Source organism: Lates calcarifer, linkage group LG4 (assembly GCF_001640805.2).
Source record: "Lates calcarifer isolate ASB-BC8 linkage group LG4, TLL_Latcal_v3, whole genome shotgun sequence".
Classification (NCBI taxonomy): domain Eukaryota; kingdom Metazoa; phylum Chordata; class Actinopteri; family Centropomidae; genus Lates; species Lates calcarifer.
Window position 1 is genome coordinate 19,788,343 of NC_066836.1, and position 14,608 is coordinate 19,802,950.

The following is a 14,608-nucleotide window of genomic DNA, read 5'->3' on the forward strand; positions in this document are numbered from 1 at the left end:
TGGGTGTATTAATTATTACACCATGAATGACATGGATAAGAGGACCAGTCATTTTTACACATAGAAGATTAAACAAGATACGTTGTTGTATATTTGCAGTGTTTTAATTGTCTGAAACATTCAGCAGCAGTCATAACAGAAGTATGTGTAAGAACTATTCTGCATTTACAGGGATTATTTTATTTGATACTGAGATGATCATGCATGTGATACATTACCATGATTTGACACATAGGGCAAAGCTTAACGTATACAGTTCCCTATTTTATCCAGTCAACTGATCCAGGGGTAAGTAAAACAAATGGAGTTTGATTTTCAACATCCTCAACACAAATATTGAGAAATGGATAGATTTTGTCTGCAAACTCTTGACCTCTAAATGTGTACAGGTGAGATCTGGCACCAGCATCATAAAAAGAAATCTCCCCCTTTTTGTAGTCCAGTAAAATACCCAATGTAAGAGGTTGTGTCTGAACTGGAATACTGGCAGATACCTTATCAATAGCTATGTACTGGCCTTGTTTGTTTAGGACTATAGTCCAGAAGCCATTTGTTGGGTTGAATCTAATTGTTCCCTTTCTTGGAGCAGATTCTCTGGCCATTCCAACATGATAACAAATCTTCCCAGCTACAGACACCTCCCAGTAATGTCTACCAGCTGAGAAGCCAGTGTTGCCCAGGGCAGCAAGAGCCACATCAAACCGGCCTGGACTGTCAGGGATGTTTTGTATTTCCTCCGTGGTGGACATCTCAGTATTACCTGCAGACAGAACTACTCTTGGGTTTGCTGTGTCTGGATCCAAAGTCATCTTCCCTGTAAATAGAGAAATATAGTAAATTACATGTATTATTTATATATCACACTTTGAAAGGAAACTGACATCAGAAAATTTAAGATTTTTCAAGACTGAAGCAGCAGAAGCCTAAATATCCTGACCTTTGATACTTAGTAAGAGTCAAGCTCCAAAAATATTGCACCCTTCATTTCCCATAACGCAAATGGATAGCTAGTTGAAACTCCACACCCTCAGTTTGTAATGCATGTTGTCAGTTAAATTTGTTGTCTCCAAACTGAGATAACCCTGATGATGATATCACTATCAGAGAGAGAGCCACTGAAACAACTTTTTTTTTTTTTTTTTTGATAGGGTGAGTAAAGCCACCCACTAACCACTCAGTGGAATGCCCCTTTAAAGTTAGCCATACAGTTATATTTATACAGTATCTGACAAATCTGTTGTGTGCAAAGAGTGTGTTTGTGTTTATGGTGTAGGATTTAAATGATAACACTGAATAGGTGCATCAGAGAAATGAAATGAACTTGTGTGTCTGTGTCTGTGTGTGTGTGTGTGTGTGTGTGTGTGTGTGTGTGTGTGTGTGTGTGTGTGTGTGTGTGTGACTCACTAGTATGGACCGTCTTATCTTCCACATCATTTATTTGGTTTTGAAGAGCTGGGGAGAGAGTAAGAACCATATATTTATTTTCTGGAGGGGGGTGTAATATCATAGTGTATTCTCTACACTTTGCTGAACAGAACTAATAGTTACCTTGTACAGCATCATTGAGTTTTTCATTCTCATTTTGCAGATCTAGCATTGAAACAGAAAAGACCAAGCTTTAAACAGTTTGTCAATAATCACCAAAACAGCTACCACCTTTCCCCTGTTATACTGAATGAATGGACTTATTGCGTGTATGAGCGTTTGCAGAGGGTTGAACATACGGTCGTAGCCTTCCTGCAGTTGGCTATTCTGCGTGGTTCGTTCTTCTAAATCCTGCTGCAGCTGTCTGAGCATGGCATCCTTCTCCTGTAGCTGCTGCTGCAGGCGATCGGCATCCCTCTGGCTCTGTTGCAGTTGTCTTTGTAAATCTGTTTGATGAAATATTCAGTTCAAAGACTGCATCACATGACTCACTGGATCTCAAGGACCTCAAGGATCTCACCTTCACAGTGGGTTCTGTCATCATTGCAGCACGTTTTCAGTTCTTCAACTTCTTGCCTTAAATCTGACAGAGGGAGGAGGTTGCAACAGAGACGCACATCAAACACCAGCCAACGTAATAAATGTCAAGGACATTAGTTTAATCCATAAAAACAATATGATACAGTTTAAGAGGGGCTATATCCAAGATTATTTCTTGGCAATAAGCAAATTCCAGTAAAACATAAACTGTATTGAAGACATTAGGGTGTACAGTACTCACCTCTATTTGTGTTTTCAAGTTTTCTGTTCTCTCTTTGTTGTGTTTCAAGTTGTTGCTCCAATTCTGAGAGAGAAGACAAGAATAACCACAACTGCATGAAAAACTAAAAACAATATTTCCTTCAGCAACATTCCAGACAGAGGAGGAAGGTTGCAGGATGTTTGTTTAAGAAAACACACAGAAGACCACTTGTTAGTCTTGGTAATTTTATAACATCGATTTTATATATGCACAGAAAGAATCAATTCTTGAATGATGGCAGAAACACAACAGTGGTTAAGTAACAGATTGACAAACCATTGATGTTTTTTGCCGTAGTTCTGGATGACTGTCTCTGAGCCTTTTTCAGTTGTTTCCTCAGATCAGCGATCTCCATTACTGGCAGAGACACAGACCCAATGTTATTTTGTGCTTAAAGGAAACAACATGACATGAAACATTAGCCAGTAAGAAATTTTCATACTCAAGTTAAAGTTCTTTGCATCTGCATCCTTGAGTCGGAGTTCACTGTCTTGCAGTTGCTTGCTTATCAAACTCACTCTCTTTTGAAGCTCTGAAAATGAATATGAGACCAATGAAACCCAAATCAAAATCTGTGCCTGCATTACTTGATGGCTTATTACAATGACACTGTCACATTCTGTTCTTTACCTTCAAGGTTCTCAGTGTGTGTTTCCTTGAGGTATGATATTTCATCTTCCAGTGGTTTGATTTTGCTGTGAAGTTCCATGATCTGAGCCGCTAAAAAAAACATCAAAGCAAGCTGCTTTTAGTATTCTGAGGCTAATTAATAATTTTCCTCCTAATTCTATTTTTCTTTGTCACCAAGGCTGAACAAAAGACTTACACAGATTTGTAATCCTCATGCCACTTGAGTCCAGCACCAGTGTCTTTTCTGCTATCTGATTTCTGACATTCTCCAGTTCATCCTCCAGGCCTTCAAGAGAGACACAACAGATGTTTTACTTCCTCATAATGTACAAAAAAAGTATTCTGTATAAATTAAGGATTTCTTACAGATTCCCACCTTTAATCTTTTCTAACAGAGTTTTTGTCTGAATTTTTCCTTGCTTTCTCAGTCTTGCTATTTCTTCTTGGTGAGTCAAGACCTTAAACACTGAGAGAGGAAAGGTTGGATTGGATAAATTCACTGGATACATGATCAGTGATGACAAAACCACTTGATTTTACTGGGATTTTGATGATGACTCACCTAGTTTGATATTTTCACTGTGTTCGTCTTGAATTCCCTCGACCAGATAATTCAAATGGTCTTCGAGTGCTGCAGACAGGAGATGTAGAAAACCATCATTTCTTATGAGACATATGTATTTTATTTATTTTATTAGAGGTTATATAGTGTCATTAGTCTGGACTCAGTATACACAGGGAAGATACTATAGTTTCTGTCACTCACCTCTGATCTTAGCGTAATCAGAGTCATTTACTGCCACATTCACAATTTTCTCAATTTCTGTTTGTAATGCGATAATCTGTAGAACTGAAAGAAGGTTGAACATTAATCCAACATTAACTGATAATCCTATTCTACAACGTACATTTTCCTATGTTGACCATATGTATGGTATAACTCAGTGATTTCAATACTACTCACGTCTTTGTGGCTGAGTGCTTCTTGCTTTCAGCTCCTCTGTTTTAGTGGCCACCTCTTTACTCTTTTCATCTATTAGTTTTTGAAGTTCTGCATAGGAAAGACATAACTGTGTTTAACCTTTATCCTATACACCCTCTGCTCCACATACCTCAATTTAGAGTCACCAATTAACCAAACTGTTTTTGCCATTGACAGGCTCAGATTGTTGATGTAATGTCTGACAACATTACAGACAGGGCTCCTACAGAGACAGGCCTTTTCATGAAACAGTAAGATCATTTTTGTTTAACCAGAAACATCACTACATATCAAGACTCTATTGACAAAAACGGGAATTTTACTTTGAAGAACACGGGAGCTGCTGTAATACCAATTGCTTTGATGGGTTAGTTTGTGTGTTATTGTGTGGTACTTTTATTTATGTAAAGGATCTGAATACTTCCTCCACTACTGAAAGTCACACAAACACAAACTGACTGATAAAGACAATAGTATTCCAACAGTTCCCATGTTCTGCAAGGTAACATTACTGTTTTTATCAATGGAGCCTGGAAACCATATATGGCAATATTGACCAAAGTTACCAAAAAGGATCTTACTCTTTAAAAAGTAAATGACAGAAAATAAGGCACAGGTTATAAAATACCAGAGCAATCCTTTAATTCAACACACTGACCTGTTCTTTTGGCTTTGGATTCAGTGTTTTGTAGTTGCCTCTTTAAGTCCTCCTGTTGCAGGGTTAATGTAGAAACTTGAAGAGCTGAAAGAACCAGATTGTTTAACAGATAAACTAAAGAACGATATTCAAATTCAAATAGTTTTTCCCCATCTTTAAAACTTCCTATACGAAACAGAACTCTCATTTAAGTAAAAAATGAGTTTCCTGCATTCACACCCACAATCGACTGTATTCATATGTGCAGTAGATTTTTTTCCAACATGATCAAAGGATCAGATTTCTGACAAATACGATCCATATGAGTAAGCCATGGTATATCACCAAAATATTAATGCACAAGTGCAAAGGACTTGGTAAATATGACATTTTTACTGGCAAGAAAATATGATCAAGAGTTTACAGAAAGAAAATGTGATGATGTATCTATTTCTATTCTAATATCTAAATTTCTTCTCAGAAACCACAGTTCACCACTGATGTAAAATACAATGTAGACTGGACTGGAAATTTGAGAGGCCAAAAATTACATTTGGTGATTGAGGAAAATCATAACACAACTCCATCACTTACCAAGTGAAGTGACACTGTCAGACTGGGTCTGCAGTTCCTTCATTTTCTCAGTCAGATCATTCTGCAGATCTACAAGAGAACATTTATGACAAGTGTTGATCCGACTGACAGATTAAGTCATTACGTTAAAAGCTGGTATTTCTTTGGATGAAAGGTTTACCAAAGATTATGTAACCATTTCAGCTGACTGGTTGTTCTTGCTTCCATAGACTTCTTCAAAAAGCAGTCTGACGCTCTTCATTTTTGTGGGACAATAAAGTACAGTTTCTAAAGGGACTGATTTGTAAAAGTTTGTTTGAATAATACCCTGCAACCTTCAGAGCTGGAGCTGTAATAAGGCTCTGGAGTTGTTTGGTACAATATTAAAAGAAAACTTGGTAAACCACTACAGTCCTGTGTTTGGGAAAACACAGCTAAAAAGACATGGGGTCACTGATACATCATGTCCTCTCTGTATGGTACAATCATTTGCTAATTTTAAAAAGTTAAGACACTCTCCTATTTACCTATTTTCCATCCATCCATTATCTAAACTGCTTATCCGTTAAGGGTTGGAGCCTATCTCAGCTGACATTGAGCGAGAGACAGGGTACACCCTGGACAGATTGTGTGAAACATTCACACTCACATTCACACCTACGGACAATTTAGAGTCACCAGTGAACCTGCATGTCTTTGGACTGTGGGAGGAAGCTGGAGTACTCGGAGAGAACCCACACAGGCACAGGGAGAAAACTATTTCCTGCCATGGGGTCAAAATAATGTTCACTGTTGGCCAGTAGGAACAGTAAGTAATAAGTCAACAGAGACTACACTCACCTTTAATTTTCTGCTCAAAGTTGGAACACTGAGCCTCCGTCTCATTCAGTTTATTCTCCAGAGCTAGGACAAGTGACATGTTCATATTCAAATTAATTGTCTTTTATTTATCTACTGTTGCAGAAAATTACATCAGGACTGAACTTACCTTTGATCTCTTCCTGATCACGAATGTGCTCCTCCACTTTTATCTTGAGTTGTTCTCTTAGCTCTAGAAAAAGTAACATATGCTTCAGCTTCAGAAGACGTCACAGCCAATGTATGTTTTCAGTAATGTCAAAGGGAAATAAGATACACACTAGTAATTGCAGCAGAAGTTGTTTGGTTGTCATTTTGCTTTTCTTGTTGCAGTTTTCTGAGTTGGCTGTTCAGATCAGTGATTTTCAGAACTGAGGAACACAGATAGAACATATGATATCAGAAAACATTTCCCCAGTACTGAATGTAGACACCATGTTCCCTCTTTACTCACTTAATCTGGCAGTTGCCTGATTCTTCTCATTCAGCTCACTGGCATATTTCTGCAGCTCGTTCTCCTTCATAGTAAGATCATTTTTGAGCTCTGAGGCAAATTTGAGGAAGTTAAAATATATTTATTTATTTAATGCAGTATATTAGGATAAATGCAGAATATCAGTGTACAATAATGACAATATTACAGACCTTAGCATCAGGTTATGATGTAATTGCCTGGAATTAATTTTGTAAAATGTTGTTGGAGATACTTACGGGTTACTTGAGAGGCTTTTACCGTCTGGAGGTCTGACAACTGTCTCTGCAGCTGCTCCACCTGACTCTTCAGTGTTATGATATTCAGCGCTGGAGCACAACATGACAGAATACTGTTTAATTCAAAAGAAACTGTAGCAGGATCCCAAATAAACTGTGCAGGGGGACGAAAGAAGAGAAGTACAACTTGTCTGTGAACCTTTCTGCTCATGATTATTTGACACTCACTCAGTTTCATGTTTTCATTGTCTTTGTCGCTAATTTCACTGATGAGGCCGTCCACTCTGTCTTGCAACTCTGGGAAAAAAAAAACTTTTGATGAAAACTGAATTTTGTTATTTGTAATTTCATTTTTCGCATAATGTCACTCTGATCTGCATAATTGGCTTTTAAAATAGACTAACCTGTGATACGGTTATTTGTGGTTGCATTAGTAGGATATTTCTGAAGGTCCCAGATCTCATTCTGCAGCTCAATGATTGTTAAAACTGTAACAGACAAGCAGTGATTTTGACTGGGTTCATTACCTCAGAAATTGTGTCCTACCAGCAGCAACAAACTTCTTTGGCTGTGACAAATCTGCTAACAAGTGTGAAGTTTGACCATGACCCAGATAACACACAGTGCATCACAGAGTACTCACTTATTTTGGGGTTGGGAATCAGTCTCTTTATGTCTTCAGTCTTGGAGTTCAGTTCTGCTTGTTTCTCCTCCAGTTGCCTCTGCAGCTCTGTCAGGGGACAAAGAGGCAGATACAATTGAAGGAGGCAGAAAAATTAAGTGACACCAAAGTATCAAACCATTTTACTTTAAGAGGAGTTCAAGATACCAAAACTGTTAATGTCGCTGAGTGTTGGAGACAAGTGAAATGATCTTGTGTGCTCCTGTAAATCTTTATAAATACTAGAATTACTGCCTCGTGGTTGTATGCCTCCACCAACCAAGTTGTGGGAAATATGGTCACAATCTCCACTTCTGTTCTGGCCACACCTGTCACCAAGATGAAGCCATAACCATTTTCACAGTGCAAATTAGATGGTAAATACAGATACACAGTTGACTGACTCACCTGAGATCCTTTCTGGGTCTGCTGTGGTTGGGATCAGATCCCTCAGAGTCTTCAGCTCATTGTGCAGGTTTATCACACTCAGAACTAAACCAGAAAAACAGAGCAAACATCACTACATGGTCTATAATTCTGAAACAAACAGTTGGTAGACACACTGAAGCCTCTCATGTAAAATGGAGAGATTTTACTCACTGAGTGCTGCTTTGGAGTCTTCGGTCCTGTTGAGTTCTGCAATCTTCTGCTCAAATTCAGTCTTTATGTCTTATAGAAACAGAAACATAGAATAAATCAGACCTGAAACTAACACACAAATCATCAGAACCTTTAACTGAAGACATTTTTACAGCTTACTTTCATATCTTTCCTCAAGTCCAACGCATTCTTCACTCTTTAATCGCAGTTTCCTCTGCAGCTCTGTTGTATGACAAGAGAAGGCCAGGTCATCAAAGCCCTCCCTTCAGAGCAGTCTTAACTGTGACAGTCTTATTCAGTGAAAAATCAACTCACCTTCAACGTGAGCCTGAGTAATGGACAGTTCCCTCTTATTGGTTTGAAGCAGATTCTGAAGGACTGATTTAAAACATGTAATGTAAAGTTAGTCAAGGTTTTCTTTTGCAGCAACCTAAACATTCGACAACAATTGAAACTCACTGTTGATCTCAGTCAGATCACGAGAGTGCTCCACCATTTTTGCCCTCAGCTGTTCCCTCAGTCCTAGAAAAAACAGTTTTGCTTGATGTTAGAGATAAATGTTCTTCAGTAAATTCTGCAATCATAGATGCTTTCTAGTGGATACTTACGCATAATTGTTAAAGATGTGTTTATATTGTGCCGTTCTCCTTCCAGGTTTCTGAGTTGGTTGTGCAGATTACTGATTCTCAGAACTGTGGAACACCGAAATTACAAGGAAATGGATTTTAGACTACTGTATTTCTTGATAATAAATGTAAACACAGTGTTCCCTCTTCACTTACTTAACTGGGCCTTTGTCTGATTCTTCTCACGGAGCTCAGTGACATAATCCTGCAGTTTCTTCCTCTTGGTTTTAAGTTCATGTCTGAGCTCTGAGACAAATCAGAGAGTTACAAAATTCAACAATTCAGTCTGCTCTGTACAGGAAATCAAGGTACAACTGAACTTTGTTTGTCAGTCTGCTGCTGTATCATCTGACTCTAAGTAGTATGTATGTTGTAGAGACAGAGGTATTCGTAAAGGATTGCTGGAGATACTTACGGGTCCCATGAGTGGTCTGCAACTCCTGAAGGTCTGACAACTGATTCTGCAGCTGCTCCACCTGACTCTCTAGTGTCATAATTTTCAGTACTAAAGCAAACAACAACAGAGAGGGCAAAAATGTAATCTACTCCAAAAGATACTGTAATAAGACTGTAAAGAACTTCTCACAGTAATTTCAGACTCACTGAGTTTTGTGTTTTCGTGGCCTCTGTCATCTATTTCACTGATAAGGCCATCCACTCTGTCTTGCAACTCTTGGAAAAAAAAAGTACAGTCTTTAATGTAAATTACATCCAGTCATCAAATTATTTCACTCTAAGCTTTTAAATTGGCATTTAAAATAGACTAACCTTTAACATGGTTACTCCTGGTCCCATTGGTAGCCTTTTTCTGAAGGTCCCAGATTTCATCCTGCAGCTCAATGATTGTTAAAACTGTAACAGACAAATATGCAGTGTGATTTTCTTTGTATCAGAAATCAGTCATGTGATTCCAGACAGTTTAATGCTGTTCATTACAACAAACTTGTACCTGAAGTGTCCTTTGTCTCTCACACTATTTTAGCCTTTTGTACCAGAGCCACTCTCAAAGTCTGTTTCCTCTATGCAATGACTGATTACATTTTTCATACAACAAAGTAAAAAGTAAATTTAAAGTCATACATATTTTAGAAACCACAAAAAATCCAACAAGTGTTATTACATTTTTTGTGTGTGTGTTTTTAATCAAATTTGATCTAGTTTTAATTGACCTAATTTTCATTGGTGGTACCCTGTCTAATAATGCTTTTTTGTGGCCATGGTTTGTGGCTTTTTTGTGGCCAAACTCAGAGAAAACAAGGTTATCTTAAAATAATAATAACAGTGACTCAGATCGTCACAGAGGATCAAAACAATGAACTAACTTATTTTGGGGTTGGGAATCAGTCTCTCTATGTCTTCAGTCTTGGAGTTCAGCTCCACTTGTTTCTCCTCCAGTTGCCTCTGCAGCTCTGTGAGGAGACAAAGAGAGGCAGATATAATGGGAGAGAATTACTTTAAAGAAAATTAATCTCTTAATGTAAAAGTAACTGGTAAATACAGATACGAGAGCTGTAGTATCAAATGTGTTACTCACCTGAGATCCTTTCTGGGTCTGCTGTGGTTGGGATCAGATCCCTCAGAGTCTTCAGCTCATTGTGCAGGTTTATCACACTCAGAACTAAACCAGAAAAACAGAGCAAACATCACTACATGGTCTATAATTCTGAAACAAACAGTTGGTAGACACACTGAAGCCTCTCATGTAAAATGGAGAGATTTTACTCACTGAGTGCTGCTTTGGAGTCTTCGGTCCTGTTGAGTTCTGCAATCTTCTGCTCAAATTCAGTCTTTATGTCATTTATGTCTAGAAACAGAAACATAAAATAAATCAGACTTGAAACTAAAACATGGGTCATCAGAGACTTTACCTGAAGTCATATTTACAACTTACATGCATATCTTTCCTCAAGTCCAGAGCATTCTTCACTCTTTAATCGCAGTTTCCTCTGCAGCTCTGTTATTTGGAAAGTGTAAGTCAGATTTTCCTCCATCACCTGAAGCTATATGATAAAACTTTCAAACAAAGGTCTTATTCATAAGAATATAAAAGACTCACCCTCTATTTCAGTCTGAGCTTTGGCATATTCCCTTTCTTTGGCTTGAAGTAGAGCCTCAAGAGCTGATTCAAAACAATGTTACATAAAGTCAGTCAAAACTGTCACAGATTTGATGTGAAGGAGAAAATAACAGAGCAAAATGAGATGATTATTTTGTCACCGTGATTACACCTTATCATAACAGGCTGCAACAGATATGTATTTCCTTGGTAACTTTGCGTAAAAATGAATGGATAGTTGAAGGAGGAAAAGACTTTAAAATGATATTAGCTGCTTTTCTGCATGAATTTAACACCAGAATTAATAACACAGGACTTACTGGTGGCTTGCTGTTGCCCATTATCCTGCAGTTCTCTCACTTCTTTCATTACGCTGATGATCTTCATGACTGGTTACAGTGAAAAAATACTTCAGTGATTGACTTTGATATGTGTATATGGGTGCCCTGTTCTTTTTCTTTGTGGAGATGCAATATTTGTACCACAAATGAGTTAACCAAGATGATGGACAACAAACTTTAAGGGTAGTTTGTTTTTAAGTGAATATGTAACAGTTTTAAGTCAAACTCTGCATACAAGCAGAGATCATACTTGCACTTACTCATTTGTGACTGGGCATAGTCTGTTTCCTCTAGTTGTTTCTGTAAGTTTTCTTGCTGTTTCTTCTCCTCCTCCAAAATAACTCTCAGTTCTGGAATGAAAAAAAAAAATCAAGTATTTATGCTTTTCTAACTTTGTTAAGTAACTATAATTATTATTTTTTTATATTTTTATTGTTAAATTCTAAACTATTGTTTATATTATTTCACATTCCCACATTAAATTAGCACAAGTGTGACTTTTGACTTAATAAACATAAGTAGATCAAGTTTCATACGGCTATGGGGTAACTCACCTTTAAGTCGGGAATCAGTTATCGTTCTGGCATTTAACAGTAACTGTCTAAAATGCTCCACTTCAGTCTGCAGAGTCAAAATGTCCTTGGCTGAAAAACAAAAAAACATAAGAGGATGGTGAATTAATGCTGCAGTAAACACAACAACAAGGGAAAAAATATTTTGCTGCATACTTACTAAGTTCTGTGTTGTTCTCCTCACGAGATAACTGTAAAATCTTCTTTTTAAGGAGCTCACCCTTTTGTCTAAACTGCCTCTGGTACTCTGAAAAAGAAACAAGAATGAAGCCTCTGTGCAACTCTAGAAAAATGGTTTGTCTCATATGAGATAAGATCTACAATAGAACGAATTAAGGACTCACCAACAGCATCAGTTCTGGATTTCTCTATTTGGATACCAATGAGCCTCTGTGTCACTGTAATCTTGCTGTGCACAGAAATCAGCTCCAGCACTGCAGGACCAGAGGAGAATATGTGTCAGTGTTAGAGCCTGATATTTTAACATTGTTAATTATAAAGGAAATATTAAGAAATATGAAGGGGTGTACTGACGGGCTGAGTCAGCATCTCCTTTGCCTCGCAACTCACTGATCTTCCTTACGAGTTGTTCTTGTAGAGCTGACAAAGCGAAAGTGATGAAGCAGAAAAAGAGCCATAAATACAGAAATAAAATCCTAAAACATGGATTCCTACAAAACTAAACTGCTAAACGGAAAGAGGATAGAAAATGACACGATGTAAAAGCAAGACAAATGCTAAACTACTCTTAAAAACTACAAAATTTAGCTTTATCTTTATCTTAAATTGGTATTTTAGGCTAATTTTAGCAAAATGCTATGCTATTGTTAGTAGCACAAACGGAGAAGACTTGTAAAGTCAGTGAAGTGACACAGTAACATGTTACACAGCCTTATTTCTTTTATGTTTGTTAACATTTACTAACATTAGCCACTGTGAGCCAGTGGTCATACCAGACCAAGAGAAGCTGTGGCAGCAAAGCCACTGAGTGTATTGAACAGCATGTTTTAAAGCTAAAGATTCATACTTTTTATTTGAAACTGAAAAAAAAATACCTCTTGTTTCAAAAGTTATATAATCATGCTTCAAATGTACTGCCTGAATCTTAGACAGGTAATTCTTATATTTTTACATGCAAATATTTCAGTCAAGCAGACAACAATTTACCTGTTATTCTCTTCTTGTGCTGAGAACTAGTTTCTCCTCCTCTTGATTCCTCCTGTTCCAAATCCCAGATTTGATTTTGCAGTGAGATGATCTCAAGAACTGAACACACACAAAAAGCAGCCAATTCACAACCTCTCTACAACATAACTCTACTGAGGAAGATCAGTATTTTATAAAAAATATAAATCCCTTACTTAATGCTGAGTTTGTATGGCTTCTTTCAATTTGCTGCTTCTTAGCATGTAGTTCATTAATCTTCTCCTGCAGCTCATGCTGTAGTGCTATGAGACGTAAGTTAGATACATTTTCATTCAGTGACATTTAGCTGAACAAAGCCATTCACACATCCCAACTGGATTATGATATAATGATATATATATATATATATATATATATATTGATTATTGATTAAAGTAGCAGTGACAGTAAAGAAATTTAACAATAATAATAATAATAATATCATAATTAATTATAAAGACTTTGTCAGTATATGTAGAGCAAAGAAACAAAACAATACTCACCTCTGATATCAGTGGTAGTTTCAGTAGAATTAGCAGCAAGTTTGATCTTCCTCTCTAATGTTTTCACTTCCCTGGTGAGTGGAATGACTCTCAGAACTGGGGTTAAAAAACAAAAAACTGTGCATTACTATATGATGAAGAATCTAAATATCTAATCTATATTTTTATTATAAACTGTGACATATACCAAAGAACAATAATCAAAAACAGGAGTGGCTTTTGTCAGGTAAACTTACTCAGAAATGTATTACTATCAAACGTCTCCAGCAGCTGTTTCAGTCTGTTATGCAGCTGGGTTTTATAAGCTGTCAAGGAATTAAAGATATATTTTAACATTTGTTTAGTTGTATACATACTGTATGTAAAGTGGGGTTTACAGTGAAACACTTACAGCCAGTAACAGCTGAGGCTGTTGAACTGCATGTAGCAAGCTGCAGTCTCAGCAGCCTGACTTCACTCCTCAGCCCAAAAGCTTCTTCATCTGTCAAAGAGTGTAGAGGTTACAGCGTCCCAGAGCAACAGTAAGCCTGCCAGTCCTAATTAGTTACATACCTCAAGTCCTAAAAGAATGAATACTTGCCTAGTTGCCTGTTGTGGAGAGTTGTCTCCTGAAGTTTCCTGTTCAGCGATATAAACTGTTCCTTCATATCTGACAAAGTATGATAGTGATGTTAGATTATGAGTCAGCAAAACAACCCTCACCCACTGTGTACACTGATGCCAAACCAATAACAATTTGGAGTATGAATTGTTTGACATGCACATATTATTAGGTACTACACAGGTGTAAAGAACCACTCACCAGTACAGGTTTTGATAATAATTGACTGTAAGAGAAAAAATAAGAGTTACTTGAAATAACTGCAAAATGAGGCAAATCTGGATGAGTCACTATAGTGACAACAAACCATGAAAAGTAATCATTACATACCGTTACATTTATATTCTTGGGATCAATTCCTTCTGGTAGTGTTATCTGAAATAAACCAGGCAGAAGGTAATGTATAGACCTGTCAGGACTGTCCCAAACTGAACATTATCTCACTATTATCTCATCTGATAAGTCACAGTTTTGGGGACTCACTGGAATCCGTGAAAGGATGCGGGCCACCTCTGAATTTTCTGTTGTCACCTCCTGATGGACTGAGAAAACATGAAAAAATTCACCATTAACAATCACCTGAATGTAGTTGTCAGACTTTAAAATACTTCCATTCTAGTAGCTGTTTACTGAACAAAAGTAATATGTATGGATTACTGTTCCTTACCATGTATGTTGTCCGAAGCTTGAAAGATCCAGGAGAGAAACAGGGAAATCCAAATGAAGTGAGAAGCCCCAGCCATTGCACTGCCTGTCTTCTGTTCCAAAACTCTTCTTCTATCAGGAGTTCTAATGCTTCTTATACACCATTGAATGTGGTGTATGTGAGCAATGTGGGGGTGGAG

The 14,608-nt window shown here is 37.4% G+C and overlaps 1 protein-coding gene across 6 annotated transcripts; it reads right to left on the reverse strand.

Moving 5' to 3' along the window:
* Nucleotides 1-82: 82 nt before the first annotated feature.
* On the reverse strand, nucleotides 83-14,595 carry si:ch211-14a17.10 (putative leucine-rich repeat-containing protein DDB_G0290503). Of its 6 annotated transcripts, XM_018677521.2 has the most exons (55): nucleotides 14,431-14,595; nucleotides 14,247-14,305; nucleotides 14,094-14,138; nucleotides 13,965-13,989; nucleotides 13,743-13,811; nucleotides 13,554-13,643; nucleotides 13,399-13,467; nucleotides 13,163-13,258; nucleotides 12,836-12,922; nucleotides 12,642-12,740; nucleotides 12,009-12,074; nucleotides 11,819-11,908; nucleotides 11,635-11,721; nucleotides 11,457-11,546; nucleotides 11,163-11,252; nucleotides 10,882-10,950; nucleotides 10,562-10,624; nucleotides 10,397-10,459; nucleotides 10,232-10,309; nucleotides 10,040-10,123; nucleotides 9,828-9,914; nucleotides 9,274-9,357; nucleotides 9,109-9,177; nucleotides 8,921-9,010; nucleotides 8,662-8,751; nucleotides 8,488-8,571; nucleotides 8,339-8,401; nucleotides 8,195-8,257; nucleotides 8,039-8,101; nucleotides 7,880-7,948; nucleotides 7,688-7,771; nucleotides 7,262-7,348; nucleotides 7,023-7,106; nucleotides 6,847-6,915; nucleotides 6,619-6,708; nucleotides 6,362-6,451; nucleotides 6,189-6,278; nucleotides 6,038-6,100; nucleotides 5,890-5,952; nucleotides 5,071-5,139; nucleotides 4,498-4,581; nucleotides 3,822-3,908; nucleotides 3,624-3,707; nucleotides 3,420-3,488; nucleotides 3,234-3,323; nucleotides 3,054-3,143; nucleotides 2,858-2,947; nucleotides 2,670-2,759; nucleotides 2,504-2,584; nucleotides 2,207-2,269; nucleotides 1,946-2,008; nucleotides 1,725-1,871; nucleotides 1,549-1,590; nucleotides 1,405-1,452; nucleotides 83-814 (listed from the first exon to the last, which is right to left on the reverse strand). In XM_018677521.2, exons 1-55 carry the CDS (start codon nucleotides 14,504-14,506, stop codon nucleotides 261-263), a joined length of 4,728 nt encoding a protein of 1,575 aa, XP_018533037.1. In that variant the 5' UTR covers nucleotides 14,507-14,595; the 3' UTR covers nucleotides 83-260. The 6 variants fall into 6 exon arrangements, with proteins under 6 accessions (XP_018533037.1, XP_050926118.1, XP_050926116.1 ...); XM_051070161.1 differs by lacking the exons at nucleotides 8,195-8,257; nucleotides 8,339-8,401; nucleotides 8,488-8,571; ... (6 more) ...; nucleotides 10,232-10,309; nucleotides 10,397-10,459; XM_051070159.1 differs by lacking the exons at nucleotides 7,880-7,948; nucleotides 8,039-8,101; nucleotides 8,195-8,257; ... (6 more) ...; nucleotides 9,828-9,914; nucleotides 10,040-10,123.
* Nucleotides 14,596-14,608: the final 13 nt, after the last annotated feature.

Excerpts from the sequence above, each read along its gene's own strand:
- si:ch211-14a17.10 (XM_018677521.2), bottom strand. The coding sequence starts at position 14,506 with ATGGCTGGGGCTTCTCACTTCATTTGGATTTCCCTGTTTCTCTCCTGG. Across the intron at positions 6,709-6,846 it reads CAATGAAAACATGAAACTGA|CGCTGAATATCATAACACTG; the intron begins GTGAGTGTCAAA and ends GTTGTGCTCCAG. Across the intron at positions 1,591-1,724 it reads ACTGCAGGAAGGCTACGACC|ATCTGCAAAATGAGAATGAA; the intron begins GTATGTTCAACC and ends TTTCAATGCTAG.